Consider the following 13,632-nt stretch of genomic DNA (forward strand, 5'->3'; position numbering starts at 1 on the left):
ACGAGGGTTGGGTAATTCAATGGGGTCCAATCAATTACAATCACAGTATCTATTTTGGAAGTGGTATTAATCCCTGGTTTACGTTCGTTGTGATGATGTGTTTGAATATTGTACGTGTCTTTTCGATATGGCTGTAAATAGCGTAATTTCTTGGCGTTTTCATAAACTTGGCCAAACAATTATTACAACAGATTTCAAACCCAAATTTAAGCATTAATTCCCGTGTTATTTCATTAAGACTTGATACGCCTGTTAAGGCCGTTCACTTAACCTTCAGGATCATCTTTTGGATTAAATATTTCTTTTACAGGGACCACGTGACCGCCGCTCAAATAAGGGTACCCTTTTGAGGGTACGATTTTGAGGGTACCCTTATTTGAGCGGCTGTCATGTGATCCCTGTAAAAGATTTTAATTCAAAAAGTGATCCTGATAGTTATGTAAACGGCCTTAACTGGCATGTAAAGTTTTAATAGAATGACACGAGAGTTGATGCTTTAATTTGGGTGCGAAATTTGTTGCAATTAATTGTTGGCCTTGTTTAGATATGAGTGTACCTTCAGGAAGTTACGAATTATTATATTCTAGTAATATCATTTGCATTAGGACGTAAACGTGCGTGCGTCAGTATGTGTGTTTGTGTATGTGTGGTTCCCCTTCTTTCTCTCGCTCACACATTTGATACGTCTCTATATGTTGTTATCATTAAATCAATTTTTCTATACATGTATAACAGTCCTTTCACGCGAATGTAAGTATACATGTGTTTTCGTCGACGCAAAAGTGAACGTCAAGGTCTGCATGACTTGAGAGAGAGAAAACGAGAGTAAACGATTGTAATTTTTTTTATTTTTTTTGACTTGCAGGAATTCACGTCCACTTGGATGTTGAAAATATGTGTCAGAGAGAAAGGGAAAGACAGAGAGAGACATCCACACATACACAAACACGCGCGCGCCGGGTTACGGGTTAAGTGAACTAGAGTATCATAATGTTAACATTTCTGAAGGTATACTTATATCAATTTTTAAACATACGTGTAGCAGCAAAAGTCTATTATCTACACTAATCGCCATAAAAAAAACTAAACACATACATTTGGCTGTAGAACTTTGTGATGCGGCCAGGTATAGTATGCTTAAAACCAAGTATATTGCCAGAAAGGTAATTTATTCCCCTACCGTTTGAAACAAAGAGTTTCATTTTTCATCAATTAGTTTTTATGCAGTGTACCGGAGACCTAGGACACCCCCCCAAAATCAAATTCGCAAAAATAATTTTGCAGACACTAAAATACACCCAAAAAAACAAATAAGCAAGAGTGAACCCGTTTTTGATCTCAGATTTGAAGAACAACTCATTTTATACCCACACAAATTGATTTGGTTCAGCTGTTGTGCTTAGCAGTGTTGTTTTGCCATTTTGAAGAAGACTGGTGTCATCCTCGTCAGAAGCAGTAAAAGGCTTGTTTTCGCGTCATTCTGTGTGTGCTATGTGGGTAAAAACCCCGTAGTTTAGTAATGGCTAGTTGTATTGTTTTTAAATTTAACACGAATATTGTTAATACAATTGCAAAAGAGTGTGTAAAATATCAGGGCGTTTTGATGAGTTTTTTGGACGAACTGGAACTTTTCAGATAAGTTTGATTAAACTGTAATAACTCTTTTCAGTATAGTTGCAAAAATTCAGCATTTTGCACACTTCAACACAAATTAATATTACAATTAGGGATTAATTTTGGTACAAAAGAAACAACGCGCTTGGGTGGTATGGAAATGTGAACGCGAAACAACAATTACGAAAATCAGGTCTTCCAACATCAAAACCCAGTCCAGCGCAGAAGACTGAACTGGCACGCTTTTTATCGCTATGGGTTGACGTGCCAGTTCAATCTGCTGCGCTGGATTGGGTTTTGATGAGAGCCAAAGAGAAACAGGAAGACAGACACAGAGAAAGAGAGACAGAGACAAAGAGGCAGAGACAGGGAAAGCGAAGGACAAAAACAGAAAATAGACGGAGGCTGGGCGGCACAGGGAGAGAGACTGCGACAAAGAGAGAGAAGCAGCTCCGAAAGAGAGTGAGAGATATAAGGACAGAAGAAGGGACAGAGAAAGAGACGGACAAATAGATAGATAGAGGCAGTCAGGGACAAAGCCAGAGACAGCGAGGGATATAAACAGACAGAGAGAGAGAGAGAGAGAGAGAGAGAGAGAGAGAGAGAGAGAGAGAGAGAGAGAGAGAGAGAGAGAGAAAGAGAGAGAGTGAGAGAGAAAGAGAGAGAGACAGAGCCAGGGAGAAAGACAGGGACAAGTAGAGAAAGAACCAGACAAAGTGAAAGAGAGTGAGACAGAGAGAGAGAGAGAAACAAACACAGTGAGAGATAAACAAAGACATAAAGGAACAGATAAAGAGAGAGACAGACAGAGGCACAGAGACAGATAGCGGCGACAGAGAGGTAGAGACATACGAAGAAAAACAGGAAGACATATATAAATAGAGAGAGCGAAAGACAGAGTTAGTTATAGGGATTTGGAAGAGACATAAAAGAGCGAAAGACAGAGACAGAGCGATACAGGAAAAGACAGAGACAGAGCGATACAGGAAAAGACGGAGACAGAGCGATACAGGAAAAGACAGAGACAGAGCGATACAGGAAAAGACAGAGACAGAGCGATACAGGAAAAGACGGAGACAGAGCGATACAGGAAAAGACAGAGACAGAGCGATACAGGAAAAGACAGAGACAGAGCGATACAGGAAAAGACAGAGACAGAGCGATACAGGAAAAGACGGAGACAGAGCGATACAGGAAAAGACAGAGACAGAGCGATACAGGAAAAGACAGAGACAGAGCGATACAGGAAAAGACGGAGACAGAGCGATACAGGAAAAGACGGAGACAGAGCAATACAGGAAAAGACGGAGACAGAGCGATACAGGAAAAGACGGAGACAGAGCAATACAGGAAAAGACGGAGACAGAGCGATACAGGAAAAGACAGAGACAGAAAAAGAGGAAGAGAGAGCTCGAGAGTGAGAGTGAGAGACAGAGACAGTCTAGAGACCGAAACAGGGACAGAGAGACAGACAAAGAGATAGACAGAGACAGAGGGGGTCAGGAAGAGAGAGAGAGAGAGAGAGAGAGAGAGAGAGAGAGAGAGAGAGAGAGAGAGAGAGAGAGAGAGATATAACAGTGTGCTGACTTAAATGCTGCCAAACTAAAGACATCAATCAATCAATCAATATGAGGCTTATATCGCGCGTATTCCGTGGGTACAGTTCTAAGCGCAGGGATTTTTTTTCATGCAATTTATATCGCGCACATATTCAAGGCGCAGGGATTTATTTATGCCGTGTGAGATGGAATTTATTTACACAATACATCACGCATTCACATCGGCCAGCAGATCGCAGCCATTTCGGCGCATATCCTACTTTTCACGGCCTATTATTCCAAGTCACACGGGTATTTTGGTGGACATTTTTTATCTATGCCCATACAATTTTGCCAGGAAAGACCCTTTTGTCAATCGTGGGATCTTTAACGTGCACACCCCAATGTAGTGTACACGAAGGGACCTCGAGTTTTCGTCTCATCCGAAAGACTAGCACTTGAACCCACCACCAAGGTTAGGAAAGGGGGGAGAAAATTGCTAACGCCCTGACCCAGGGTCGAACTCGCAACCTCTCGCTTCCGAGCGCAAGTGCGTTACCACTCGGCCACCCAGTCCATGGAGTTTATTCTATCAAATAAGCACTCGTTTGCCTTGAAATATGTTTTTAGTACATTTGCAAATTTCCTGGCCCTTCACCAAACTCGAATTTTTAGGAAATTTACAAAATCCCCGAGTGAAACAGGAAATTTACAAATTTACTGAAATGTTCAGGGATTTTGTAAATTTCCTGGTTTTGACAATTTACTGTAACATACACACCCCGATCGGACTCACTCCACTGCATGAAGACAGAGCGCGCTGGACTCTCCCGGCCAAAACGGCACACTTTCTTCGATTAAAAGCATTTTAGCATATCTGAACTCTTGGTGTTTGTGTTAATGACCTTTCAACATTACACAGTTACTGTTAATCAATCAATCAATCAATCAATGAGTCTTATATCGCGCATATTCCGTGGGTACAGTAATGTTCTAGGCGCTCTGCAGTGATGCCGTGTGAGATGAAATTTTATACGGCCAGTAGATTGCAGCCATTTCGGCGCATATTTACCTTTCACGGCCTATTATTCCAAGTCACACGGGTATAGGTAGACAATTATTAACTGTGCCTAAGCAATTTTGCCAGGAAAGACCCTTTTGTCAATCGTGGGATCTTTAACGTGCACACCCAATGTAGTGTACACGGGGGGAGGTTCGGACACCGAAGAGAGTCTGCACACTAAGTTGACTCTGTGAAATAAATTTCCGCCGAACCTGGGATCGAACTCACGCTGACAGCGGCCAACTGAATACAAATCCAGCGCGCTACCAACTGAGCTATATCCCCGCCCTGTTAGGTATAGATTACATAAGAAGTCACACTGTTAAAGGGATTGTGAGAACCACAAGCCAACAGCTGCCCTTTAAGCCTGTCCTAAATTGCGCGAAGTCGACTACGCGAAGGACCGCCTTTAACACTGCTAACACATCACAAATACATTACGTCTTAGCTATTATATATCGCAGTTTTTGTGTGATAACAGCTTTGACTGTGGACAGAAACTAGTCCATTTCAAGCTTCAAATTAGAGGGAACGCGACCAAAAGTGTAAAAAAGAGAAATAGCCTAACGGTTATGCGGTTTGTGTTTCTGCAACTGTTTTGACATTTGCAAGGTATCAAGAGAGGGTAAATACAGCGAATGAAATTGTTTTGAGCGCTCTAGCTCTGCAAAATGATAGCACATGTGATCAGAAAGAGCACGTCTAGATTTTTAACATAAATTTATGTTTTTTGAAAGTATGCCCGTACAGTAACGTAGATGACGTTTTTGGCAGTATTTACTGTTCTCAGGACTAGGAGATGCAAGTAATTCACATGTATTACAATGTGCCGCAATAAGCTCACGGCCAACCATAACAGAGGCGAGAAAAGTTTAACTTTATCGTCTTTTTGTATTAGCTGCAGGATACCCGGACAAATAAAACTTATTGGTCGCTTCTTAATGACATTGAGCGTAAGATTGCGCTCTAGCATTATCAATTACAAAATGTATTAAAAATAATCACTGCATACCGGAAGTGTACACACACAAGTTAGACTTATCGATACACCTGATTCCCTTGTTATCTGTGGTCCGGTGTGTGAAAGGAATGAGTCATTTCCGAACACTCGCCAGCTGTTTTGTGTGGTAAAATGATGTCAGGTCTGTGGGGCGGCACCACCACCGGCACCTGTACTGGGGGCCATCGCGCTGACACCTGCTTCACCACCAGGTTCATGTGGAGAGCAGACGGACAGGGCGAGGTGTACGCTTACATTCCCAAAACCCAGCGCTCCGACTTCTGCGACGACAGCCACGTGCAATGCAACGATCACTACGGCAACTCCTTGGGCCGTGGCACTTGGCATTTCAAGAAAAACCACTGGCAGAACATCGCCCAGTACGTCCACCTCAACACACCGGGCAAAACAGATGGTTACTTGCGGGTATGGTGTCAGGATTTTTACTCATATTAAATGCTTACCTCGCCAGGGGCATCCTTTAGGAAAGTTCCTCTCGTGAATTGGACCGTTAAGAAGTCAAGGGAACATTTGCTGTGTCGTAATTTTACGCACCTGATACGATGTAATTAATTAGTGTTCCAGTAATTCATAGTATGATTTAATGAAATGGATGTCCTGATTCCTCATTGTCCCATTTTTCTACTGCTTGTTGAGCAGGCATACGTGTAATAGACGAAACAATTTAGATTTAAGGAAATCTTATCCAACATCTAGGAAATGCCAACGAATTCAAACAACAACAAGTCGCGTAAGGCGAAAATACAACATTTAGTCAAGTAGCTGTCGAACTCACAGAATGAAACTGAACGCAATGCAATTTTTCAGCAAGACCGTATACTCGTAGCATCGTCAGTCCACCGCTCATGGCAAAGGCAGTGAAATTGACAAGAAGAGCGGGGTAGTAGTTGCGCTGAGAAGGATAGCACGCTTTTCTGTACCTCTCTTCGTTTTAACTTTCTGAGCGTGTTTTTAATCCAAACATAGCGTATCTATATGTTTTTGGAATCAGGAACCGACAAGGAATAAGATGAAAGTGTTTTTAAATTGATTTCGAAAATTTAATTTTGATCATAATTGTTATATATTTAATTTTCAGAGCTTGTTTTTAATCCAAATATAACATATTTATATGTTTTTGGAATCAGAAAATGATGGAGAATAAGATTAACGTAAATTTGGATCGTTTTTTAAACAATTAATTTTTTTATAATTTTCAGATTTTTAATGACCAAAGTCATTAATTAATTTTTAAGCCACCAAGCTGAAATGCAATACCGAAGTCTGGGCTTCGTCGAAGATTACTTGACCAAAATTTCAACCAATTTGGTTGAAAAATGAGAGCGTGACAGTGCCGCCTCAACTTTCACAAAAAGCCGGATATGACGTCATCAAAGACATTTATCGAAAAAAAGAAAAAACGTCTGGGGATATCATACCCAGGAACTCTCATGTAAAATTTCATAAAGATCGGTCCAGTAGTTTAGTCTGAATCGCTCTACACACACACACACACACACACACACACACACACACACACACACACACACACACACACACACACACAGACACACATACACCACGACCCTCGTCTCAATTCCCCCCTCTACGTTAAAACATTTAGTCAAAACTTGACTAAATGTAACACAAGTCGCGTAAGGCGAAAATACAATATTTAGTCAAGTAGCTGTCGAACTCACAGAATGAAACCGAACGCAATGCCATTTTTCAGCAAGACCGTATACTCGTAGCATCGTCAGTCCACCGCTCATGGCAAAGGCAGTGAAATTGACAAGAAGAGCGGGGTAGTAGTTGCGCTAAGAAGGATAGCACGCTTTTCTGTACCTCTCTTTGTTTTAACTTTCTGAGCGTGTTTTTAATCCAAACATATCATATCTATATGTTTTTGGAATCAGGAACCGACAAGGAATAAGATGAAAGTGTTTTTAAATTGATTTCGACAATTTAATTTTGATAATAATTTTTATATATTTAATTTTCAGAGCTTGTTTTTAATCCGAATATAACATATTTATATGTTTTTGGAATCAGCAAATGATGGAGAATAAGATAAACGTAAATTTGGATCGTTTTATAAATTTTTAATTTTTTTTACAATTTTCAGATTTTTAATGACCAAAGTCATTAATTAATTTTTAAGCCACCAAGCTGAAATGCAATACCGAACCCCGGGCTTCGTCGAAGATTACTTGACCAAAATTTCAACCAATTTGGTTGAAAAATGAGGGCGTGACAGTGCCGCCTCAACTTTCACGAAAAGCCGGATATGACGTCATCAAAGACATTTATCAAAAAAATGAAAAAACCGTTCGGGGATTTCATACCCAGGAACTCTCATGTCAAATTTCATAAAGATCGGTCCAGTAGTTTAGTCTGAATCGCTCTACACACACACACAGACACACACACACACACACACACACACACACACACACACGCACGCATATACACCACGACCCTCGTTTCGATTCCCCCTCTACGTTAAAACATTTAGTCAAAACTTGACTAAATATAAAAACAAGTCGCGTAAGGCGAAAATACAATATTTAGTCAAGTAGCTGTCGAACTCACAGAATGAAACTGAACGCAATGCCATTTTACTCGTAGCATCGTCAGGCCACCGCTCATGGCAAAGGCAGTGAAATTGACAAGAAGAGCGGGGTAGTAGTTGCGCTAAGAAGGATAGCACGCTTTTCTGTACCTCTCTTTGTTTTAACTTTCTGAGCGTGTTTTTAATCCAAACATATCATATCTATATGTTTTTGGAATCAGGAACCGACAAGAAATAAGATGAAAGTGTTTTTAAATTGATTTGGTCAATTTAATTTTGATAATAATTTTTATATATTTAATTTTCAGAGCTTGTTTGTAATCCAAATATAACATATGTATATGTTTTTGGAATCAGCAAATGATATAGAATAAGATAAACCTAAATTTGGAGCGTTTTATAAATTTTTATTTTTTTTTACAATTTTTCGATTTTTAATGACCAAAGTCATTAATTAATTTTTAAGCCACCAAGCTGAAATGCAATACCGAACCCCGGGCTTCGTCGAAGATTACTTGACCAAAATTTCAACCAATTTGGTTGAAAAATGAGGGCGTGACAGTGCCGCCTCAACTTTCACGAAAAGCCGGATATGACGTCATCAAAGACATTTATCAAAAAAATTAAAAAAACGTTCGGGGATTTCATACCCAGGAACTCTCATGTCAAATTTCATAAAGATCGGTCCAGTAGTTTAGTCTGAATCGCTCTACACACACACACAGACAGACAGACACACACACACACACACACACACACACACACACACACACACACACATACACCACGACCCTCGTCTCGATTCCCCCTCTACGTTAAAATATTTAGTCAAAACTTGACTAAATATAAAAAAAAAAAGGGAATACTGCAGACTACTGCACTTTACTTCGAGTAACAGAACTTCCCAATCACCAATGTTTGCACCGTCACAAGCGTGAGTCGGTGTTTGTCGTGCAAGATCAGGCTAAAATGTGTCGTACCCAAACATGTGTACGTGAGTACTGTTTGTCTACACAGCTCTGAAAAGTAAACATTGTTGTTTTACTGCTGGTTTTACTGTATATGAAGAGTCGATATTAGCCTGCATTTGAAGGAAGATGTGCTTTGAACGCTTCGACGTCAGACTATTTTTGTTTATAAAGTATGCAAATGCAATGAAGACCGTTGGCGGGCAGGTTTTCTTGGATGGGCACAAGGTGTACGAGATCAAGAACATCGCGGTGAGGGCAAAGGACTCGGTCAAGATTGACGGCATCATTTTCTCCACCTTCTTCGGCGGTAGCGACTCGGAATGGGCCGCCACGCAGAGCTGCTACACCTACTTCAGGAACTTCGTGCTCTCCATGGACCCCAGCCACCCCACCATCATTGGATGAGGGGCAGCCGCTGCTCTTCTGTCCCACTTCCTTGTCACTCGTGCTGTAATGTCGCATTGCTCATTTTGCTGTGTCACTACTTCTCGAGTTGAAAAGGAAATTAAAAGATAAGACAACAATAACTTGACGAAGCTGCTTTAATCTGCCGAATGAGTCTAAAAGATAGGTGTGTTCATAAGTGCTTATATATTCTGTTTGGGTGTGTGCGGGGGATGTGGAATATGGGTGAGAGTGTTTGTAGCACGGGCACTTGACACGAGGTGGGCGGGGCCTGTGGGTTGGAAGACGTGCTCTCAAGACGAATACTACATGTATACATAGTATGGAGCCGTATGCATAAACGTGAAGTGAGAAAACTCGAAAGTTAATGCCGACCTTAGAAGTGGGAACTACCAAAGTTCACTTCCCAGCTATTCGCTATTCGCTGATTTGAACGCCGGGGTAGTGCCTTCGAGAGTACTAAGGTCAAGGTCGCGAAAATTAGGGGGGGGGGGGGGGGGGGGGGCGGGGACCCAATAATGCGCATGCGTTTGTTAACGGTAAGCGTGGCGACCACACAACAACAATCTCGTCGCAAGTTCGAAAAGGCAAACGTTGAGCGTGCTGTAGCTTTATGGCTGCTTTGTTGACTGGCGTGGTTCTCCTGTGCACATACACACAGAGGCGCGCGCGTACCACATGTACAAGAGAGAGAGAGAGAGAGAGAGAGAGAGAGAGAGAAAGAGAGAGAGAGAAAATGATGGATGGATGGATGTATTGTATTAATCATTGTATTGATTTTTACAATATCCAGACATTGATATTGATGCATAAAATCAAAATATGGAGGGAGATAGCAAATAGTGCATGAAACATACAAATGCAGAGTAGTGAGGCAAAACAACGACACACAGACTCACACATATATAATTATACACACTCGTACACGTACGCACACACACACACGCTCACACACACAGACACAGGCAGTCACAAACAGACAGACACACATGTTGAGCGCGCTGTAGCTTTTACAAACAGCGTTATAGCTGTTTTGTTGATTGGCGTGGGACACACAGGCACAGGCATACACACACACAGGAACACACCCGCACACACACACACACACACATACAAACACACACACACACACACACACACACACACACACACACACACATATATATATATATATATATTTAAAGCGATCCAATTGCATAAGTCTTGCAGAAGATTTCTTCTCTACCAAAGCCCTGTGTTGAACCGCAGCGAAAAGTTGACCACTTTTTACTGTTTCACTTCTTAAAAATTAGATCTCCTTGTTCGTGTATCCTTTACTGAATCTTCAGGCTTGTACAGAGCATTACCTCCCTTTAGGCTTTTTCAAATTTCCCTCGTTTTAACCTAATTTCTTGGTTAAAACTTGTCTATATTTCAAATTTCTTTCTGGACAAATTTAAGTTTTCCCTCACAGATGTCCTCTTTGGATTGTCAGATGAGGGTAGTCTCCCATGCCAACAGAAGCTACCACTCAGAGAGTGAGGTAAGGGAGGTGCCTCATTTCCCCCAAACGTTTGATTTGGAGTTTTTCTTTGAGGGCTTTGCTAACACCCGGGCGAATCCGGGCTTGACTGCTAGTCTACTATCTATCTATTACATAATATAAAAATGGATGTGCATGTGTCTGTCTGTCTGTCTGTCTGTCTGTCTGTCTGTCTGTCTGTCTGTCTGTCTGTCTGTCTGTCTGTCTGTCTGTGGTCGCCATACATTAGTGCACCTGGGTTTTAGTTTCTCGATTCATTGTTTCCTTTCTCGGATAAGGAACCTCCCCATTGTTAAATACAACCTATATAGTGCAAGGGACGTAATTCGTGCTTTATTATTCATGGACGGGTAGTAACTCTTATCAACACAGGATACTGCATTTAAGGGTGTAACATGATCAGTTGAACCTGCTACTCAATTATCTGGAATTTTCTTAAGAAAGGGAGGTAACTCTTTCCATAAAAACCATGTAAGCAGGAATTGAATTAATGGTGACACTCTGGCAGCACATGCCTTCAAATGCTTTTAAGGCCACAAAGTATTGTAAATGTCCAAAAGTTTTCAATTTACAAAAGCAAGGGAGATAACTCATTTCCACCAAAAGTTTGACTTGGAGTTTTACTTTCACATTTTTCTTTGATTTATGGTTCTTTGATATAGAATTCAGACAACTCCTGTGTGATGGTTCTTGGAATACATTCCGCACTGCAAATACCCTGGGCGAAGCCGGGCCCTGAATGCTAGTCAACTAAATATATAAGAATGGATGTAAGTGTGTCTGTGTGTCTGTCTGTGGTCGCCATACCTCAGAGATGGCAAAAGGTAACCACAAGATATTGTGCATGCACACTGCCTTGGAGCCACAGATGTGCACCTGGGTTTTAAGTTTCTCGAGACATTGTTTCCTTCCTCGGATAATGATCCTCCCCATTAATGAATACAGCCTATAATAGTGCAAGGGAGGTAAGTCATGCTTTGTTACCCATTGAAGGGAGGTACCTCTTATCATACCAGCATTCCGTTTCATTCTCATTTTTCCCAAACGTTTGATTTGGAGTTTTTCTTTGAGGGCTTTGCTAACACCCGAGCGAAGCCGGTCCTGACTGCTAGTACCTATATATAAAAATGGATGTAAGTGTGTGTGTGTGTCTGTCTGTGGTCGCCATACCTCAGAGATGACAAGAGGCAGGAACAAGATAATGTGCATGCACACTGCCTAGGAGCCGCAGATGTGCACCTGAGTTTTAGTTTCTTGATTCGTAGTTTCCTTTCTCAAATAATGAACCTTCCCATGATTGAAAACAACCTATTACAAAAGTTTTAATCTGAAGTTGCGTTCTACTCATATTTGGATAAGCTCAGACAGATATAACGCGCGCAAACTAGAGTTGAATTTAGTAGTAAATGTGTTGAGAAATGAGGTACTGGGGCCCAAGATGGCGGCCCGGCTTGGAGACCGACTCAACAGTCTATGCTTCCTCCAGTATTTATAAATACTAGCAGTCAGGGCCCAGCTGATCTCTTTAACATGACTTTCATGGTTTGAGTTACCTCCCTTTCTTGAGGAAGTTTGAGATAATTAAGCAAATAGTTTAACTTCATCACTTTACACATTTTGAGAATGAAATGGTATGCTTGCATGGCTAGAGCTACCTCCCTTACATCAATAACAAAGAAAGAGTTACCTCCCTTTGATTCTAGAACCTTCCTCAAAATTGTAGCTAATGTTGGTAATTGCTAAATCCGTTATTACCACGAACATCATGTTACCGTTTATTCATTAAGAAAAAACTTTCACAGGAGTTATCTCCCTTCCTTGGGATCATTCTAGACACTTGAGCAGTGAGGACCCGGGTTGTGATTCTGATTTTCCCATCAGACATGCCTGCAAAATCAGAGGTACCTCCCTTTAATGTATAACCAAGTAAGAGTTATCTCCCTTGGCTTCTAGAAATTTCTGGAACTGTCTCGTCATTTTTCTTTCTTAATTTCTTCCCGTCATAGGAGCAAAAGAGAGTCTCTAATATCACAGGCATTATGTGCTTGCTACATGTGAACACCAGGCACTGAACTGGTCTTGCTGTATTCAATAAAGGGGAGGTCCATTATCTGAGAAAGGAAACAATGAATCAAGAAACAACCCAGGTGCACATCTGCGGCACCTAGGCAGTGTGCATGCATAATACCTTTTGCCATCTCTGACGTATGGCGACCACAAACAGACAGACAGACAGACAGACAGACACACACACACACACACACACACACACACATACATACACACACACACTTACATCCATTTTTATCAGTATATGTAATTTTCTCGGTCTGTCTGTCTTTCAAACACACACACACTCGAGCTCGCACGCACAGCCAGCTAGACAAACACACTTAGACCTACAACTCATCTCCCTTCGGTGAAAGAGCTCTCTCTCTCTCTCTCTCTCTCTCTCTCTCTCTCTCTCTCTCTCTCTCTCTCTCTCTCTCTCTCTCACGCACACACCTGCGCGCGCACACACACGCACGTACAGGTTCAACTAATAATTTCACAACCCTTCACGCATACGTCATACTTTATTGAATAGGGGAGAGAAGTCTGTAAATTCACGTGATCTCTCACTGAGGCGATCGTTTCGTAAAGTGTCTGGAAAATTCGAGCGACAGACTGTATTATGTGCGATGATTTATTCCGGTCATATTTAGTTTTAACCTTATTATAATACCTTTTTAATGTTTAATGTAATAATTTAACAGATTGTTATATGTTGTTTACACATATCAAGAATATAGAGTTATATAATGGGGGAAACAAGTACTAAAATTAAATCAAAGAAAAGAAAATTTACATTTTGAAAAATTGTGACCAACTTCGCCGACCATAGCGTATAGCCGACACAAGGCGATCTGACACATCTAGGTCAAGGTCACTGTACCACATTCCGCAC

General features: G+C 41.2%; 1 protein-coding gene across 1 annotated transcript in view; it reads left to right on the forward strand.

Annotated features, from left to right (window-relative positions):
• The window catches only part of LOC138978582 (uncharacterized), a 31,097-nt gene extending 21,812 nt beyond the window's left edge, over window positions 1-9,285 (forward strand). Inside the window, exons 5-6 of the mRNA XM_070351325.1 lie at window positions 5,358-5,641; window positions 8,963-9,285. Of these exons, the coding sequence (XP_070207426.1) occupies window positions 5,358-5,641; window positions 8,963-9,163 (485 nt within the window). The 3' untranslated portion in view covers window positions 9,164-9,285. The remainder of the gene's footprint in view (window positions 1-5,357; window positions 5,642-8,962) is intronic.
• Window positions 9,286-13,632: the final 4,347 nt, after the last annotated feature.

The sequence above is a fragment of the Littorina saxatilis genome, linkage group LG10 (assembly GCF_037325665.1).
Source record: "Littorina saxatilis isolate snail1 linkage group LG10, US_GU_Lsax_2.0, whole genome shotgun sequence".
Taxonomy (NCBI): Eukaryota; Metazoa; Mollusca; class Gastropoda; order Littorinimorpha; family Littorinidae; genus Littorina; species Littorina saxatilis.